Source organism: Cannabis sativa, chromosome 1 (genome assembly GCF_029168945.1).
Source record: "Cannabis sativa cultivar Pink pepper isolate KNU-18-1 chromosome 1, ASM2916894v1, whole genome shotgun sequence".
Classification (NCBI taxonomy): Eukaryota; Viridiplantae; Streptophyta; class Magnoliopsida; order Rosales; family Cannabaceae; genus Cannabis; species Cannabis sativa.
Window position 1 is genome coordinate 883526 of NC_083601.1, and position 20860 is coordinate 904385.

At 32.4% G+C, this 20860-nt stretch overlaps 2 protein-coding genes across 7 annotated transcripts; both read right to left on the reverse strand.

The window, feature by feature from the left end:
* Positions 1-42: 42 nt before the first annotated feature.
* On the reverse strand, positions 43-4661 carry LOC115703832 (GCN5-related N-acetyltransferase 3, chloroplastic). Its single transcript, XM_030631063.2, has 4 exons — positions 1142-4661; positions 1008-1066; positions 718-774; positions 43-519 (listed from the first exon to the last, which is right to left on the reverse strand). Exons 1-4 carry the CDS (start codon positions 1619-1621, stop codon positions 348-350), a joined length of 768 nt encoding a protein of 255 aa, XP_030486923.2. The 5' UTR covers positions 1622-4661; the 3' UTR covers positions 43-347.
* Positions 4662-6735: 2074 nt separating this feature from the next.
* LOC115707676 (uncharacterized) lies at positions 6736-14745 on the reverse strand. 6 transcript variants are annotated; one of them, XM_030635704.2, is made up of 14 exons: positions 14386-14745; positions 14067-14189; positions 12982-13249; positions 12351-12571; positions 11494-11533; positions 11291-11366; positions 11098-11143; positions 10908-11006; positions 10650-10718; positions 10362-10539; positions 9970-10076; positions 8347-8926; positions 7996-8256; positions 6736-7896 (listed from the first exon to the last, which is right to left on the reverse strand). In XM_030635704.2, exons 3-14 carry the CDS (start codon positions 13151-13153, stop codon positions 6968-6970), a joined length of 2778 nt encoding a protein of 925 aa, XP_030491564.2. In that variant the 5' UTR covers positions 13154-13249; positions 14067-14189; positions 14386-14745; the 3' UTR covers positions 6736-6967. The 6 variants fall into 6 exon arrangements, with proteins under 6 accessions (XP_030491564.2, XP_030491566.2, XP_030491563.2 ...); XM_030635706.2 differs by having other exon boundaries at positions 12402-12571; positions 14280-14745; XM_030635703.2 differs by having other exon boundaries at positions 14280-14745.
* Positions 14746-20860: the final 6115 nt, after the last annotated feature.

Sequence of the window (20860 nt, forward strand, 5' to 3'; positions counted from 1 at the left end):
GCAAGATAGTATAAAATGTGTAAACCATTTTCTAAAATAGAATGAATGAATATAGAATTGTCATTTCTCTCTGTTTCTTCAAATTCCTCTTCGTACTATGGGAGAATTTTTGATACAACACATGGAGAAGGCCAAACATGTTAACAGTTAGCAACTTTCTTTATGCCATATTTACATTATAACCATATCTGTAAGACTGTAAAGTATCTATTTTGTTAATACCCGGATAAAGAAAAAAGGACATGAATATTAAACCCTATGAATTCCATTGTGAGCTGGGTGAAATTCTCTTTTACTGCATCTCTTCAGTATCCAAGGATAAACAGTAAAGTTCATTTCATTCAGGTTCACTGGTTTGGAAAACGCAGACTACTTTTCAGTGGTGGCACCAACAATAGCTTTCGACCAAAACGTTTGGTCATATTGTTGCCTTCAGAACTAGCTGAAACTGTCCTTGTATACATCATTGTGGTTGAGCCCAACATGTCATCTCCAAATCCGCATTTCTCAAAGAACAACCTGAAATTTTGTTAGGAAAAATCATTACTTACTAACAGTTAAAAAAGTAGTGTCACCTGTCAAGAGTCCTTTGGCAATTTTTATGATTGTCTGTCTATGTTATTATTTATATTTACTGTCTAGATTTGAAATGAGAAACTATTCTTCCCATTATCGTCATCGGTAGCTGAATCTATAACTATATACAAATATAATAACCTCTCATTCTCCGAGCAAAGCGCTGCTATGTCATAAATGTCCATACTTCTGAGCATTCTGCAAGAACAGAAAAGTTATATAAATTAGATGTTTATTCATTTGCTTAAATTTAGATCAATACAGTCAACATCACAATCAAAATTCAAAAGCCATAATAGAGTTATAGTAAAAACACACAACACGCCAGACCAGAGTTCATAGTACAATTAACAACAACAACAACAAAAAAATGTTAACAAATTTAACAAACAAAAGATGAGAAATTCCACAAAGAAATAGTGATGAGAGACCTTATGATTCTTTGAACAATCATCTTGCCAATTCCCAAACCTCGTAATGGAGGAGCGACCTGAGAACCAAGCACTGAGTTCATTTAAAGGATTAAACAAAAACTCTTCATTTACATATATGTTATATGTCATACCATAACATCATAAATTGAAGCAGTCAACCCCATATCAGAAACGGCGCGTCCAAACCCAATCATCTCGCCATTCTGAGGAGTAACAGGCTCCATTACCGTCTGCAAAAAATCCCCCACACCCATAGAAGTAGAAGAAGACTCCGAAGCAGAAAAAGAAACTATATCTTGTGATTTGCAGAAGACGGATACGACAAAAGAGCTGTGAGAGAGAGCCACCCTGAGCTTCTCAACGTCGATCATTTGGACGGGGTCGGAGCTAGATTCTTCAGCATAGGTTGGAAATCTATGGGTGGAGAGTTTGCAAGCGCCGAAGAGTCGCTGGAGTTCATCTGGGTTTACGTGGGTGGGTTTAGTGGATATGAATACGGGAAGTGAAGTTTGTGGTAGTGAAAGTGATTTTGGTTTCTGGGTTTTGGGTGTGGTGACAACCCATTTCAACTCCATGGTTTTACAGGAGAAGCTCTCTAGAACTATTTTCATGGTGGCCAGTCCACCCACTGTCTTGCTAAATTCAATTAGGCTATTGGCTATTCAGATACCATATAAAGGGCATTGTTATTCCGCAACTAGCTTTAGGACTATAGTCGTCTAGCTTATTATATTTAGGCTAATTAGTAATTTTCCTCCTCAACTTTGACATTTAGTAAATCGTGTCTTCAGAATTTTTTTGGCCGTTAAAAATTCCCTCCGAACTATTGAAATTGCTAAATTTAAGGACTTTTATCTAATTTCATTAGTCCTTAAATTTAACAATCTCAATAGTTTAGGAGAAACCACTTGAGGCTAGCTCAAGTGGCCATAGATGTGTGTGTGAGTGTTGGAGGTCTTGGATTTGAGTCCCAAATAAAACATGTTGTAATATATAAACGCTTAAATCAAAAACAATAGTTCAGGAGGAATTTTTAACGGCCAAAAAAGGGACACGATTTAGTACATGTCAAAGTTTAGGGGAAAAAATTACTAATTAGCCTTATATTTAATTATATAAGATACTTAAAGAGAATTACTAAAAGAAAATAACTTAGAATATCGCTAATTAATCGTGGGATGCCACATGTAGAAAGTACTGAGAACTTTTGGTGCTCAATAGTAATATTTGGTACTTAATTATACCAATAGCATTATTGACACATAAGAGGATATTAGACACTAATGGTACCCTTTAGCAGTTCTTCAATATAAAATACATTTAGGTGTCTCTGCTCTCTAATATTGTTATTATTAATTAATAAGAATAATTTCAGTAAAAGTCCCCAAAAATTTGAGGTTGATGCAGATTAATCCCTAACTTTAAAAATTGGCAGTGAAAATACCCAAAATCGACAAAGTTGTGAGTCTGTTAGTCCGTTAGAGTAAGTAACGTGACACGTGGACACCCCAAATTTAATCCCAACCTTTTTAGTTTCTATTTTCCCCTAAAATCTAAAACTAATAACTAAAATAAATAAATAAAACCTTTGTTTATCGAAGCGAGCTTGGCAAAAGCTTTGTTTATCGAAGCGAAAAGGAGGGTTAGGTTTTCGAAGATTTGTTCAATATAACCAAGCGCTATTAGCAAAGCAGGCATGGAGGGTATTGATAAATCCTACGTCTATTCTGGCACAAGTTCTAAAGGCCAAATATTTCCCACAACAAAGTTTTTTAGAAGCTACAAAAAGCTCTATCCATCTCAAATATGGCGTGGTATAGTTTGGGGTAAGGAATTACTTATTAAAGGATTGAGAAGGAGAATGAGAATGGTGCTAATACAAGGGTGTTTAAAGATCCATGGATTCCACGTCCACCTTCCTTTAAACCTATTACAAAGGAAGTTAGTGATCTTATGATGGTGTCAGAATTAATAGAGCAACCAGGACAATGGAATAAAGATCTGATTCACCAAGTTTTTAGTACTCTTGACTCGCAACTCATTTTATCAATTCCAATTACCCTGTTTGAATATGATGATGATTGGTTATGGCATTTTACTAGCCATGGCCACTATTCAGTTAAGAGTGGATATAATAATCTGGCAATAGGAGGAGAAAATTTACAACCTTCATCATCAAATGAAGTTATGGTAGCTTGGTGGAGTTCATACTAGGCAATACAAATTCCAAAGAAAATTTTGCATTTTGGATGGAAAGGTTTTCATGAAATTTTACCTTCTTTTAGTTGTCTACTTCGAAGATATAGCTCACCTCATAGTAATTGTCCTATATGTAATTTCGAGAATGATACCAATGCACTGCAATTTTCTGGTACTCCTTCTCACAAGGTATATGGAAGCAAATGAGTTTCCCTTTTCTTGCAAGCCCAAAAGAGAACCTGACCTTCAAAGGAGTACTACTGTATGCATCAGAAATACTTGAAAAAGAAGCTTTTGAGAAAGTGTTAATTTCAGCATGGACAATATAGTTTGAAAGAAATAAGAAAAGTCATGAAAGAACTATAAGAACTCCACACCAAATCAAGATATGGATCTCTTCCTATTATAATGAAATCTGTCGAGAAAGAAATAAAACTAAAAAAGGAGTTTCAACTAGGTGTACTAGTGAGCAAAGTAATGCAGAGACAGAAGTTCTTAGCTATAAACTATATGTGGACGCAGCAATATCAACTCCTCAAAATGTAATTGGTTTTGGAGCAGTCATTTTCTCCTCAGACAAACAAGTGAAGGCAGCCTTATCTAAACCACTATAAGGTAAATCTTTCCAATTTAATAAGTATTATGCTTTTCATATAAAAAAGATTGGGACAATACATACAATTTTAAAATAATATATTAAATATCATTTTGGTCTATTTTTTAGTTTTAAGTTTATGCTTCAAATTTACTTATGAATGTATAAAAGGATGTAATAATAACAAGTGTGGATGCAACTTAAATATTTTTAACTAAATAATTCTAAGTGGATTTTATCTGGATAAACTTTAAAGAATTTTAATAGTTATGTTTTTTCAAAATAGATATCTGATCTCCTTTAGCGTGCGGGTTATTTAAATTTATACTATTATATTATCATGCTAAAAAGTTAGGTAAAGAGTCAAACCAAAGGGGTTTCCCTTTGGTTTTTGACTCTATAACAATTATACTCTAAAATTTTGAGTTTTAAAATTAAAAGTACTTATTGCTTTTACTATCTCATTTGCAGGTTCCTTTTCAGTTTTCCAGTCAGAAGCAGTTGCTTTACTAGTAGGTTTGCGTTGGGCTCAAGATGTGGGACTTCCCGTGGAGAGGGTTTTTTCTGATTCACTTTCTTTGGTCTCAGCTTTGGAGGGCCAGACAGTGTATTTAAATGAGCTGGGGGTTATCTTTTCTGATATTAAAGTCCTATTGTCCAGTTTTCCTGGGACATCTCTTTCTCATGTTAGCCGCAACTTTAATGTTGAGGCTCATAGATTGGCTAAGCATGCCCTTAGGATAGACAATGAACTTTCTTAGATGGAAGAAATCCCCCCTCCTTCTGTGTAACTTTTGTTACAGTTGGTATATTAACCTTTATCAGTTACCCCAACAAAAAAAAAAAAAACAAATAAATAAAACCTAAAACAAATAAATAAACAAATCCAAAATTAATTAAATCGATTGAATTAAAACAAAAAAAAAAAACAAAAAAAAAATCATAGTTCATTTCAAAATCCATAACTCAGAACTATTATAGACACCTAATACCCAAAAGCCCTAAAGCGAACTTAAATCCCTAAAAATTGAAGACGAAAATTGTGTAGGCACTAAAATTCACTCGATTTTGTCCATATCGACCCCATTTGATCCTCATTCCTAAGCTGAATCCCTAAAGGTTGAATAGAGATCAGTAGAGGTGCCTAGAAACCAACCATATAATGGAGGACGACGATAGTAAAGGTACAATCCCATTTCTCTTTTTCTTGATTATTTATAGTTTATTTTGTAATTTGAGTGAATCAAAATGGTTTTTACTATATTTTTTCTTTCTGTTTTACTAAAAAAAATGGTTTGTATGTTTTACTCTCTCTCTTTTTTTTTTTTTTGTTTCTCATTCACTGTATGAAAATAGTTTTTCCAGATGGAGTTTAATAATTATATTGGGTTGAATATATTGTAGTAGGTGTACACATTTATTTGATGTATATTGTTTTTGTAGGGGCATGATAAAGTAAGTATTAAACTATTTCTCAATTTTTTGGGGGGTATAGGCTTTGACTAGCATGTGAGCATCTTTGCACATGGTTTTAGGCTTCATGTCATCAAGAAACTGGTTTCTTGGTGATTTTCTGACGACTATGCTGATTCCGACAACTTTTTTGAAGTTTGCCGTTAGTTCCGGAAAAGTCATCGGAGAAGCTGCCGATGTCAGAATTGGCATTGTCGCCAGAAAAATTACCAAGACTGTGGTTTCTTCATCAAGAAATCGGTTTCTTGGTGATTTTTCCAGTAATTTTTTCGGCGACAATGCCAATTTCGACGACTTTTTCAGTGTCGACAGCAATTCTGACGACTTTTCTGTCACCGGCAGCTACTCCAATGATTTTTCTGGCACCGACAGCAACCTCCGACGACTTTTTCGGCATCAGTGAGAAATAAAACTGCCTAAACAAATAAAAATATTAAATATGAGATTTGAAAACCTAATTTCGATATATATGTCATATCAAAACCATAAAAATACTTAAAAACAAAAAAAAAAATACCATATAAATTGGTCAAATTTAAAAGTGTCATATTTAAGTAAACAACTTTCAAAATCTTATAATAAATGTAATTTTCTCATATTTAAAATAGAGACTTTTGCAGTACAAAGTAAACTAATCAAATGTTTTAGAAAAAAATATTGATTAATGATATTTCACTTTTTTTTTTCCTTTTTTTTTTTAAGTTTCTCTCATTAGGTTTACTCAAAAAGTTTTAATGAGACCTTTTTCTGAAAAAAAAATCCAAAAAAAAAAAAATTAGGAATTCCGTTATTATTCCTTATCTTTAATACAAGAACATAAATTTCATCAATCATAACAATATAAAATTTAAAAAAGCAACAATATTAGGTTTTTATTACAAGATTTTTAATTAATCATCACCCCATTCTTTTGACAAGAATCTTTGAAAGTACTATTAAAGATGGGTAGGTTGTTTCTTTAGAGTACTCCCAATAGAGAACTAATATAGCTCAATCTTTAAATTATAAAGAAAAAATTACAAAATTGAGTTTCCAACCAGTGAGGTAAACCTTAGTTATTTTACGTATTTTTTAGCTCAATGAATAGTGCTTAGCTAAATGTAGAGATAACTATTCATTGAGCTAAACATATTTTAATATTATTTTCTATAACTTTTCTATATATGTGTGTAATATTATATGAATTATTAATATAAAATGAATAAAATATATCAAAAATATAATATTTAAATGATATAATGAAAAAATAGAGAAGCTAATGTATGATATAATGTAAAAATTTGAGGTAAAATAAATAAAGTGGAGTTTTGGTGATGTATTTTAAAGAATAGAGTAAAAATAATTGGGTGTTAAACTTGCCTAATGAATAGTATATCATCTCTCTAATTTGGGTCATATATATTAGCCTAAAACAATAACTATTAAAGTAGAATATATCAAACAGAAACATAACAACACTAGAAACAATTGCAAGTACATTTCATAATAATTCAATATTAAATATAAAGTTCTAAATGTAATCATGTGTACTCAAAAGAAAATAAAGTTGAAATATAGCTGAAAAAAATGTACTGAAGAGATCATAAAGGATGTTTATTTAAGTTTTACATCTTTTATTCATTGCTAAGTTCACAATTGGCCAGCTCTTTGCAACATCATAACGACCTTATTCAAGATTTCTTCCCTTACCTCACTTCTGCGAGGGTGAAGCTCGATTTGCTACTTGGTATGAATGTCGTTGCATCTGCCTTCGAGAAGCAAAGATACGAGGGAGATTCAGTTGTGTTGCCTGCTCATTAACAACATCAGTTTCATGACCTCGCTGCTCTGACGGTACAGTTGGACCTGCTAAATCCACTTGATGTATTGTTTGCATCTGCATTGAAGAAGCATGGATAGGTATTTGGTTCATTATTGGCCCATTACAGGCAGAAGTGCTTTGACCTTGACACTGTTGGGGCGTAATTTGACTTACTAAATCAACTAGAGGTGGCCTTGGATGCATTTGCATTGAAGATTGTGCTGCGAGTGGTGATTGTACCTGCTTTGGTTGTCGCCAATTCAAAGTTTGTTCTGCCTGCATGAACTTACCACTGTTGCAGAGAGTTTTGGGTTTATGCAATCCACAAGGAAAGTTTACATTTGAACTCGGTGAGATGAGAGATTGGTTCAAGTTTGAACCAGATTTAGGTGGGGAAAACAATTGTTGATGTGTAGAAGGCTGATCACCATGACCTCTAGCAGATAAAGTGCCTTGAATCATTGGACCTGAAGAATCCAATGTTGATACTGTCCGAACATTTATACCCTTATTCATAGTAGTAGGGATGGAATTTTGACCATTACTTCCTGGTATTTGGATATTCATACTATTTGTCATAGAAGACATGAATTGATTTAGAATGCATGAATCTTCGTCTACAAGTAAGTGAGTGGAGAAGAAACCACTACCAGTGCCTTGTTTATCCATATGCTCCTGGGAAACATGGCTCTCAACTCTGAAGGATTGGGGTGTTTCTTCAATGGTCTCACTATCAGTTTCCAGCATACGTGAGTGCATGGCTATCATTGGAACACTTTTACACTCATTAGCAGCACCTGGGATAAATTGTTTGCTCTCTGCACAAGAAAATTAAAAATTCACAGCATCTGTTAAGGTCATAGAAAAATTAAAACACTAAATAACTTGATCAAACATGCCATGGTTTGAAGAATTACCCTCCTTGGTCGTAGATTCAAAAGCTTCTTCACATGGGTTAACAAGAAATTTCTTGGGCATTATTGAAGCTGCTTCTGCCATCTCGAGATGTTTTTCTTTTCTCATAGAAAACATTTTTTCTTGGTTATTGCTTGTGTACCTTGTTGTAGAAACATGTGGCATTTCACTTTGATAAGATTTGCTTTCCCCTTCAATCACAACTTCCATAAAGTTTTTGAGCTGCTTAGTAGGAATTTTCTTGGAATCTGAACAAATTGCCTCTGCCATATGAAAATTCTTACCCTTGTTAATAGAGCTTGAAAAGAATTTGTCTTGGTTGATATTTTCATTCAATGTTGTAGAAAATTTACCTTGAAAAGATTTTTTATCCCCTTCTTTTATAGCTTCTGTAAACTTTATACCACCTGGAGTACTGTTAGGAGTTGAAGAAATTGCTTTAGCCATATGGAAATGCTTAATACAACTTGAGATGAGTTTTTCTCGGTGGCTAGTGTTTTGGATAACTTTATTCACTTCATCTCTCACAAACTCCCCGAATTTTCTTTTTTGGAAGCTGAGATTTTCCCTCAAATATGAAGAACTCATATCTGTCTTTTGGATAACATTATCATTGTTGATAGAATTTGAAATATCTCTGTTGGATTCGTTGTATACATTACTCCTAAAGTGCGGAGCACTAATTTCCAGGTGAAGCTCCCGCTTTCGAGCTACTTCAATTGGCTTTTCACCATACGCAGCATAATGAACATACCCTCTGTTAACAACATTACTGTATCTAGATTCAACATTAGGAATTTCAAACCGATTATTTAAATCTTCAGCGGAGGTGCATGTGCGTAACTTCTTCCCAGAAATTATGTCAGCATAAGACCCTATATCTTTAGAAAATTGCGCCAAACTACCATTATGTTTGATGTTATTTGGAATATTCTGCAATATTAAGAGAAATTAATGAATATGCAAACAAATGTAACATTGATTAGAAACAAATTAATTTTGACCTTCCTCACGGAAAAATAAAAAATTCGACCTTACAGAGATGCTTAGATTTGCACATATAAAGCACAAGAAATACAATCACCACTAAAATATTGAAAAACAAGGAAAGATCATAATGGCCAACTTATAGAATTATAAAGATGATTTAGAGTTCAACCTTTCTATATTTTACCCCTTTCATTTATTTATTTTAAAGGGTGAACAAAGACTTTACCTACATTATATTATTGTCTGAAAATATTTTTTATAAACCATTCATAGCTTGAGAAAATATGCATATGGAAAGCCCTTTCGCCCCAAGTTAGGTTGATATTCTTTGGAAATTACAGCTACCAAAAGTTAAATTTTTTATTTTTGTAGTTAATGGTGTGACATAGACTGAATGCACACAATTTTTTTTTTCAAAGGAGAAGGCCTTTTCTAATTATTTCTCCTAAATGGTGTGTACTACATATGAAGAAAAGGAAATGAGAATATTTGTTCATATTCATATCCACTGTGACTTTTCCTTGAAACTGTGGTAAGATAATTAATCAAGTTTTGGACTGTTTTGGAGAATCCATATTGATTGTCAAAAAATGTTAATGTTCTATGTTAGAGAAAGTAGGGAAAGATAAGTTGAATTGGTCACTGTTGTATCCACTTTATTTTGGGGCTTATGGCTGGAAAGAGATAACAAGATTTTCTTAAGAAGAAACCAACAATGTGGAAAGTCTTTGGGAGAAAATTATGTTAAGGGTGGTCATTTAGTTTCATAATCCTAAGGGTTTAAAATATATTCCCTTCTATGTTTCTTTTTTTCCATTTTTCTTACACTTTTATTTTTGTCTTTACTGTTCTTATTTGTATCACCATTCTGTGTTGACGATCTACGTGAATTTTCACATTCTTGTATTTTTTTAAATTAATACAAGACAACTTTGTGTGTGTTTGTATGTGTTTTATAAAAAGGCATGTGGAAAGATAAAACTCACCTCCTTAGGTGTGATCATATGTTCTGGGCTCTGATAGATTGAAGGTACAACTGACTCATTCAAGTTGTTTACATTTTGCACTCCTTCAGGTCTTTCTTCTTTACAACCTATTCACCAGAAGAAGATAAATGAAAACTAGAGTTAGTTTGAAATTGTATAAAAGGTGTAAACATCTTTTAATGTCAACTGTAAGCATTACATGAATATCTGTAATAAGTAATTTCATAACCAATAGATTTGCATGCACTTAAACCTTTACTTATTAATAAAAAATTAATAGCTAATGTCTTATGCAATCAAAGCTATAATAACCATACATTTCCATAAATTTATGATTGGTTTTTAACAAGCAAGATAATTATATTGTTTAATGTCCATGAAGAGCATTCCACCTTTTGATGTTAAACTATAATTTGATTCATCACAAGAGCCAAAATTTGAAATTTCCATCTCTTCTTTTATTTCCCTTCCACCTCGTAGCCTCATTCTGGAAATCTCACTTTCAAAGTTTTCAGGATTAGTTTTGAGAGCAACAAATAATTTTTGTGCCAAATTCTTAATAGCACGAGCCTGAAAACCAAAATTCAAAATTTTTATGTGAGATATAAGTATTTTTTTTATTATTATTTATTTTAGATTTTTAATAGCCAACAGCACATAAAATATGTTAATGGACTAACCTGTCTATAATATACTGTAGTCGAAGCATTAAAAACCATTGCATTGTTGGATACCAAATATACATCATGCTGAACATCAATGAAATAAGAAAATGATCTTAAAAGGGTTGCAAGAAAATTTATTTAGAACTCAGAACTACTGATTTCAACATCTAAATTTAATATTTTTCAAATATGTATGTAATTTAAACTTTGGAAAGTAAAAAACTCCTTTAATGACAGACTCTTAAGTAGAAAGCTGCAATAAGTTGAGCAAACCTCAAATGCATCTATTGACTTGTAGCTTCCACCATTAAGTTTTCTAGAAATGGTTCCAAAATCCATTGGCTCTTTTATGGTATCATAATATCCATCAACCTTTTCAAATTCAACATTAAAAACTATTATGAACTATAATAATAACAAGAATTAAGATAGAGCAACAAATATAAAGTCACAAGATATTGACCTCATTTGGGTTTACTGGCTCTGCAAATATTTCAAAAGAGTCCCTCCTGCAATTTAAGCAAACGAAAATCTAATTTGTCATAGTGATAAAGAAAAATTTAGCCATTAGAAGAATACTATAGCAATTTATGTCCTAATCTAATTAATTAGAAGCACAAACCACAAGTCGCAATAAAACATTGTTTGAAATTTACCTCTTCAAAATACTCAGCAATAGTTCAAGCTTGCTTTTTTTGGATACAACAATTTCAGGTCCAGCTGATGTAGCAGCTGATAATTTGAAAAGAAAAAATATTACATATTTTGTGAGGATCGATTTTATTATAAATGATTACATAATATATAATGTTTCAATACACATCTTAGACCAAAAAATAAAATAAATGTAAGAGGTTACCGAAATTTGTATGATGGTCTTCATTGCCAGATTTTCCAACCTGTATCAAATCTAAATTAAGACATTTACAACAATGAAACCTGAAACATAGTTGTAGCAAACTTACCCCACAAACGCAATTAAAATTTTTTAGGGATTAATTGGAAAAGGAAGCTAATTCTCATGAGATTGAAACGCTTGTACATATTCATAACTAAATAAAAAATGATAACATTGACATTTCTAATGAGTATTATGGTAACTATTATTTAATACCATTTATTCGTTTAAGAACTTAAAATTGTATTTTAGAAGTAATGAGAACGTCACAATTCTAATGAAATGATCTTTCATTAATGTTTATCTAACACAACAAGTAGAAAGTTCTTAGTTCTTAGTTCAAGTATTAGGAATACTAGTTTTCACATACATTTTAACATAGAACTAATTTTTAAAACATATATTTATATATATACATGCTTAGCATATGCCTATCTAACCCATAAAATAAGTATAATATGTAAATAAGTCAGAGAGAAAAAAATATTAATACAATAGAATATAAGTTTACAATATCACAATCTGACTTGGAAATTTCAGTTTTTTATCGCTCAATAAAGAAGTGTATGAATTTTGTGGTCCAATATGATGTAGTCAAAGTTAAGACACATCAAACAATTACCAGTGGCGTACACAAAAATAAATCATACTTTCAATGTGCTATATTTAAAACTGATTATCAAAAACAACAGATAAACTTTTACTTTCTACAACATGCTTAAAAGAAAAAAGATTTTACCAATTACTACTTAAGGTTGTGCTAGAAATGAATCAATGATTTAAAGAATTAAAATAAACATAAAAGGCATCTTCTAAACCTGATATGTAGCTGTGTCCATAATCAAATCTTGGATAGATCTAGTCTTGACCTTTTTTTTTCCTCGATTAAGGTTGAAGTCTCTATGTCCAGTACTTGAATCCTTTATTGTTGTCTCACATGTCTTCTTACCCTTATTTTGAATATTTTCTTGTTCAGCCCTTCGCACATTGAGTTCATATATTCGTGCACTTCTTCTACGCTCACTAGTTGACATTAATTCTATAATTTTTGGAGCAAATAAACAGCAGAACTACCTTTGTCAACATCAGTAAATGCTCTGTTATTGTTTTATAAATATTAAATCAAGTTAAAAAAATCCCTTTCGAAAGAACTTAACTAAATCAATAATCTATTTATGAGCAATGAATCTAACAAAAATCAAAAGTAAACAAGGCCGTTAGCAAATAATTGTAGCAAGCAATAGTCAATACACACACAAGCCGAAGCTATAATGATCTGTAAAGAAAATTTATCATTTTTTCTTTTCCAATACATTTCATCGGTGATCCTTATATGCTAATAGTATTGATACACTGCTTTGGATATTTTGGCTCATTTGCAGACAATTACATGGCATAAAATGAAAAGATACTCAATCAAGAAAAGAAAAGAATAGAATAGAACATTACCGAAGATATCCTTGACGAAGGTGAACAAGAGCTTACAAAAGCTGCGCCTCTTAAAATGAAAAACAAAACTCCATCGGCGTTGCCCTATTGAAGGGCTTGAGCTTTTTGAAGGCTCTGTACAAAGTATTTTAATAAATTGCACCCATTTAAGGAAATCTTGGTGGATTTCCATAGAGGAGAATGAAAATTAATGTCCGTTATGGTCCTCCAATGCACAATGCGCTTGTATTGACAATTGTGCGCCGGGTGAATTAATGTTGCATCACATCTGGCAAGAAAATACTAGGCAAATTAGATCATTGAGATTAAAAGATAGGAATTTTAATGAAAATAAATTCATTCTATATCACATAGAAGTGAAACTCAAATGAAAAAAAAAATATATATGAAATAACTTTGCTCTAAAACATGTAATATATTGTAAAAAAATGAGCAATTAATTATCCTTCCACTTAATTCCGTTGTGTATGCACCTACTAAAAAAAATTCACTTAACAACTTAAAGAAATTAGAAGAACTTTTGATGAAATGTATAGTTTATAAGTATATGATTAATTTTAACAAACAAAAAAAATCTTATTCCCCTGTAAATCATATGTTAAATATAGTCAATATAAAAAAACTACATATTATATATATATATATTTCAATGCTTATGCTAAACTGTTGTACTGAAACTAGAAAATCAAACACTTTACATATAATAAGATGGTAAATTAGTTAGTATTTCTCAATAAAATGCATTGCTTCTTCATAAACCAATTTGTATTTCATTCCACCATTTATGTATACTTCCATGGATGCAATTATTCTAAAATCTTTGAACTTGCCAACTTATTTTACTAATTATGATCTTGGAATTTAGCTAAACAATAATGAGATATAGAATGAACAAAGGAGAAAAATCTTCAAAATTCACAAGGCAATAAAACAAATCGTACAAGTATTTTTCTTTTCTTTTCCTGATGGGTTGAAAAAAAAATAAGCCAATATTAAGAGATAAAGTGCTTTACTTGTATAGCATATTGTCAAGCAGATACACAATTATATTTAAAACTTGAATAATAGAGTTATTGCATTCAAACCTGAAATTGTTTGAAATAAGCCAACAAGTATCGCTGTGCGTAGAGACGAAAATTTGAAGATGATTATTTTCCACAATATATTGGTAGAAGCCCATTGTGGATAATTTGTTGCATCCAACACTACTGTAAAATCAGGAGAGAAAATAAACATTATAAAGCTGCATAAATATTGTAAAAATGAAAGAAAACAATTTCTTAGTTTGAAAGTTGTACCTCCCAAATTGACTATCTCATTGATAAGAAAAACAACAAAATTATGAGACCTAAAAGCCTCATAGAACTGGTCAATTAGTTTCTGTAGTTGGAAAGAGTTATTGACCTTGGAAAACCCAATACGCATTAGGGTATTTTGTCTTGTGACTTCAAAAACAAGTTTCCCCATCACTTGAAGAAGAAGGAGAAGGAGAAGGAGAAAGGTTTGATTGTTCTTAATTTTTTGAGTACAATACTTCTACTTGTATATTTCCATTATCCTAATAAACATGCAGAACCATTAGAATTATGTTATGCCTTTACTTCTTCTAACGTAGTGGATTCCATAGCTAATTCTGAAACCACTGCCATCTTTAATTAAGGGGAGTTGCCACCCTATGTGGTAGCGCTGCTTTGATTTTCATAGACTTTCTTATTTGCCAAACAAAAAAAAAGGAGAGATTTGTCTAACACTTTACACGATTGGAGATGCAAATGTTTGTTTTGAAAATAATAATGGTAAAAGGATATTTGGGGCATAATTACTAAAGGTTTTTTTTTTTTTTTTTTTGGAATAAGTATCAAAGTTTTGTAACATGGATAAATTTTTATGAATGATTTTTTTTTTTTTTTGAGAAATAACTATTATATTAATTTGAAAATCAAATTACATAACAGCCATAAGAGGAGGTGGAAGTTCCTCCAATTAAATACATCTCGAATCCACCGTAAGAGCAAACTTAGCCAACAAGTGAGCTTCGTTGTTAGCAGATCTATAAACATGAGAGATCTGTGCTCGTGGGAAATCGGATAACAGAAAAGTAACATCTTTAAGTATAGTATAAAAAGCTGACAGACATTTAGCTGAAGACTTTAATCCATTAACAACCAATAATGAGTCAGTCTCAATTAGATCAACAGTCAGGCAATGAGACACCAGCAATTTGAGACTCCAAGCCACAGCCAACGCTTCCATTTCTTCAGGTTTGATACACCCTTTAATGGATTTATCCATTGCAGCAATGACATCACCATTAGAGTTACAAAGTAGAGCACCAAGTCCATACATACCAGAAGAAATATTGACAGCAGCATCTGTATTTAATTTAAGCCTACCCGATGGTGGAGCAAGCCATTTAGGCTTAGTTGGAGGCACCAAAGTATGTTGTGAAGTTGCAGCAACAGGAACCTGAGAACTTGAACAAACAGAGTCTTGCTGATGGGTAGATGAACTCTTAGTCGGAGCATGCCTGAAGTCAGATAGGTAATTGCCAGCAAAGTCCAAAATTTGAGAGGCAGACTTGGGAGTTTTAGCATGAGTTTTTGTATTCCTTTCCGTCTAAATGCACCAAAGAAGTGTAATATAATGTTCAACCTTATCAGTCGGAAGTTGAGACGAAACATAGATTAAAAATTCAAAGAAGGAACAGGTCTTCGACATATGCCAATTAATTGTTGAATCCCAACTTTTCCAGACTTGTTTAGCACGAGTACACCAGAAAAGTGCATCGTTAATGGTCTCCAAACTATGCTTACAGAGAGGACATTGAGGAGATGCTGCAATATGTCGATGCTGAAGAGTTGCATCAGTAGGTAGAGCTTCATGGAATGCACGCCAAGCAAAAATACGAATTTTAGAAGGTAATTTTAGAGCCTAGAAAGTCTGCCACTAATTTTCAGAAGTATGGGAGCTGCTTGGATGTGAGAAATCAGGTTCATCTGAAGCCAATTTATAGCCACTCTTTACCGTGTAGATCCCAGTTGTAGTGTAGTGCCATGATAAAACATCTTCACAAGAAAACAAGCTCAAAGGGATAGAAAGAATTCTATCAATATCAGGTTGACAGAAATTGGATTGAAGCTTGTCAATATCCCATTGTCTCAGATCAGTAATAAGATCAGCAACCTTAATATTTGGATCATTTCCAAAAAAGACCAGAGGCATAAAATTTGAAGGGCCTTGGATCCAAGGTTGTGTGTTGCAGAAAACATCAGTACCCGTACCAATTCTCCATCTCAACCCTTTCAGTAGTAATTCCTTTCCCCAAATAATTGATCGACAAGTGAGAGACAAAGAAGAACCAACAGTAGCATCAAGGAAATTGCCATTCGAAAAGTATTTATTCTTGAGAACTCTAGCAAGAAGGGAGGATGGACATTCAAGGAGTCTCCAAGCTTGTTTGGCCAAAAGAGCTTGGTTAAAATGGACGAAATTACGAAAGCCCATACCACCATGAATCTTAGCTTTTCAGAGAAATTTCCAATTTTTCCAATGAATAGAGTTACCATTTGTTGTCTTAACACAACCGAAGAGGTCAATACCATGTAGTTTTCTTAGACACAATTCACGGTACCTTGTCGTAGTGGGAGAGTTTCTAGGAACTCATTCTTCTTATGACTTGGAAAACACTAGTGATTAAAATCCATTGTGAGTTTAAACAAGTAATGGATTGGCCCCCAAATGATCTTGTTTGCTTCTCGAGAACACTTGTATCTTCATTATTGATGATAACATAAAAAATGCCCAAGAGACTTCCAAGGAAAAATTCTTGGAATTGGCCTAGGTTAAAATGTTAACTTGGGGGTTGAGTCTTCTTTTTGGCCACCAGATGGCTCTGTCTGTTTCCCAGAAGCACCCATATCACAATTATCAATGAAGGCGGAGAATATTCCTAAAAGACTATTGGGAATATTTTACCAGGATCTAAATTTACTAACAAGTATGTTGATTAACATCCTAAATATGAATATCTCTATAACAATAAAATTAAACACATAAGGCCTTAGAAAATCTTACATTGGTTGCAGCGGAATATAATGACTCCTTTCGCTCAGATCTCTAACTCTTGTTCTATTCTATCGCAGAATATTATCAAGATCTGAGCTTGGATCTCTTTCTCTCCTTCGGGTTTGGTTACTACCGTCTTACTCACTATGATTAAGTACACGACTTGCTATGTGTGGGCATGGCACTCTATCACTCAAGGTTTCGGAAATGGTGAAGAACAATGAAGGAGGTGAAATCATTATAGAAGGAACTCTCTCATCTACTAGTTGTCTGACAGAAAACTAGGTTTGATTTGGTTGAAGGCATCAAGTGGATAAGTGAGAGCATCATGTTCCTTTTATAGTATTTTAACTAGGGCTTAGGGCTGAATTATATGAATAAAAAAAGAATAAAATATTGGGTAAAAATAACTCTAAGGCTGACCATATAAAAGGGACCACTTTCTAGTTACAATTTTGTCACTTTATTTCAACTATTTATTCTTCTTTCAATAATACCATATATTCTAATTCAATCCTATAAATGCCAAAAATATTTATTTAATAATTATAATTAATTATTAAATAAAATTTTCATTTATATTATTTATTAATTAGACCATACAAAATCTCTTAATTAACAAATTAACCCCAAAACCTCTTTTCTTCACAATTAAGCCCTTGCTTAGTGAAAATTCATAAATAAGACATAGTCTAATTTTAAAATTATAATTCAATTACTTGAGTCTGCAAGCAGTATTATCTCAACTAGTGAGGGGACCATGGACCTATATAACCAAGATTTCAATAAGTAGATCTAGAATTTACCAAGTAAATTTCCTAACTTATTAATTCTCCCTTGCGCCACTATAGATTAGGAATTGAATAGCACTCTCAATTATATAGAACGCTCTATATTTATTAAGATATAGATACATTATGATTATCGATTGTTACAATCCTAATAATCAAAGATCCTCTATAGATGATCTGCATTGAATATGGACAAATTTACTGTTTTACCCTTCAATGTATTTTATCCTTAAACACTTAGCTACCTATAAATGATATTTCAGTAAACTAATATAATTAAAGAAATGAGATCTCAATCATTTATCTCTATTCAGCCAAGCTCGAAGGAAATCATCGTTTCACTTCTAAATACTTATAGAAGCTATAAATTTCATATCTATGATCAGCGCTCCCACTCAATTGAACTACCATGTTCCCAAGATGTAAATATCCGTCAAAACCGTTTGTTAGCATCCACGAACAACTTGAAGAACATAAATAATACAACTAAGTTGAACCTAAGCATATCAGGATTAAGATCCATACACCTAAGATCAACTATTGATATTGACTTAGAAAGATATAAGGGTAAGTTTATGATATCTTATCCAAGATCAATATCGGTCCCTTCCAATGTATACTCCATACATCTGATACTCATAAACTTTGCCAATACCCTGTAAAGGACATAACACTTATCTAAGGTATAAGTATACCTTATCGTCGATTATCATGCCAGTCTAAATCCAGTGAACAGACAAATCATGGGAATTAAACTTTTGAACATATAATCATGATTATATTCAACTATGCTGACGACACTATAATCATGAAAAAATATATATATTGATATATGTTCTGGACTTAATAGAATTTATATATTAAATGTAATCAGGAAATAAATCATGTGAACCATGCAACACAAAACAATTTTTGATCTTTTATTAATTAGTAAATCTAATTATATTGAAATGTATTTTATTTAGGGTAGAAAGCCCAACAAACTCACACTTGCACTATGTTAGGCTATTTTTAGCCTAAATTTTGGATCACATTTTATAGTTGTTGTTCTTCTTTATTATTATTTTTGGAGTAGAATTACCCTTGTTTTCTTTGGTTTCAGGTTTCTACACTTGGAATGTAGAAATTGGACAAATTTCAGAAAACAGTGATCTATAAAATAGAGAAAATTTTGAAAGAGAATAAAGCTGAAACTTCAAGCCTAAATTCGACTATGTGCTGATCATATTTTGGAAAAAGTCAAAACATAAAAGTTTTAGATCTCTTTTTTATCTTTCCAACGCATCTTGAATCAGCTCATTTGGAGTTTGGATGAGAACGTTATGCTCATTTTACTAAAACAGATCGAAGCAGAAAATTCCATCTCGCCGCGGCGAGATTTCCATGGCCGCGGCTAGAAAGTCTGGGCAGAAACGTGGTTTTTTGATGCACTTTTGGCCGCGGCGAGCGTCCGTACGGTCAGGGGTATTTTTGTCCGACGAACCCTAAAAATTAGATATAAATATAAAACTGCGATTGGAAGTCAAGGGGAGCGATTTGGAACCCTAAAACACAGCAGAAAGTGGCAGGAATAGCAGAGTGATTCAAAGTGAAGATCCAGAATTCATCCACCAACAGTTTCTTTCTCTATTCCTCTTTAATTTCTTTATGTTGAATATTGTTATAGGAATGGTTATGGATTTATTTCTGAACTAAATTTCCCATTTAAGGAGGATGATGATTGTTGTTTAATGTTTTGCCTAGTTAATGTTTAATTGCCATTCCTTCATTCTTGTTTGTGAAATTATCTTAATTTGCTTTTAATTTCATGTTTAAGATTGATCACCTTGTGCATGCTTTATGATCTCAATTCGAAATCTGAAAAGTGAGAATTGAGAATGCTAAAATTGGATAATCGATGTTCTATGTGAAACGAGAGTATTCACATGACTTATGTGACAAGTAGATTATTGCTTAATGCTGATTTCATGTTAGTTTAATTAAGGAATTAATTAGATAACATGTTATTTAGAACCTAGAAGATCTGAAAAGAGCTAGGTTACTTTATAATCTGTCATTCACTTCAAGAATAGGATAGCAATGAGGCATTAACGATTTGGGTAAACAACAACAGGATTCTCCTCCCTATCATCTCATCTTGTTTAAACTTCAATTATGTTATAAGTTTTTTGAATTACTTTAATTCTTTTAAATCATAATTATTTTCGATTGCCAAATAGAATTATAGGTATAGTTTAGTAGTAGTTAATCCAATTCCCTGTGGTTCGACTTCACCTGTGTGAGTTTACTACTTGATTGCGTATACTTGCGTAGTGTTTATAATTTTCAGCAACAAGTTTTTGGCGCCGTTGCCGGGGAATTGTATAAAGATTGATATTACATAAAATTATACTAACTTCTACTTTGGTTTTTTTTGCTTATTTCTAATCTGTTTCTTTTAGATTAAATTTTGTAATATTATTAAAAATTAAATTTAGTTCTAATTTGGTTTTACTTTTTAGTTTTAGTATTAATTTTGTTGTTTCAAGTTTTTATCTTTTTAGTACTAATTTAGTTTTATTTTTCTTTTAATTTTACTAATGTGTTACTTATGAGTTTGACCTGCAAGATAAATCCAGATACTATATCTTGAGGATTTTGCCCAACAACACAATGAACCATTCTATTCTGCTTGGAGGAGATTTAAAGAGCTTGGAGAGAGATGTTATCCCACTTTCTCAAGTGGATGTTTTACATGGCTCTTTTATAATGGACTTAACGATGAAACAAGAAGCTGGGTTGATTATGGAGCAGAGGCAACTGGAGCGCCTCTATTAATGAGAGGCTATGAAGCAATAAATCTGTTGAATGATATGGCAGGTTTTGATTACGACTGGCATTGGGATCCATCACTTCAGGGTTGGAGTCACCAATACCCACCTTATTGCCCAAATTCATCCCAACAAACTGAAAAAGAGGAGCAACTATTATCACTTCTACAATCACTTCCAGGAGAGATTAATCGCTTAACTGACATGGTGAGA

Coding starts and splice junctions, on each gene's coding strand:
- LOC115703832 (XM_030631063.2), bottom strand. CDS start 1,621: ATGAAAATAGTTCTAGAGAGCTTCTCCTGTAAAACCATGGAGTTGAAA. Junction 775..1,007: donor ATTGTTCAAAGAATCATAAG/GTCTCTCATCAC, acceptor CTGTTCTTGCAG/AATGCTCAGAAGTATGGACA. Junction 520..717: donor CTTTGCTCGGAGAATGAGAG/GTTATTATATTT, acceptor ACAAAATTTCAG/GTTGTTCTTTGAGAAATGCG.
- LOC115707676 (XM_030635704.2), bottom strand. CDS start 13,153: ATGGAAATCCACCAAGATTTCCTTAAATGGGTGCAATTTATTAAAATA. Junction 12,572..12,981: donor CTTCGTCAAGGATATCTTCG/GTAATGTTCTAT, acceptor CAAAAATTATAG/AATTAATGTCAACTAGTGAG. Junction 8,257..8,346: donor GGATAAAAAATCTTTTCAAG/GTAAATTTTCTA, acceptor TTCATATGGCAG/AGGCAATTTGTTCAGATTCC.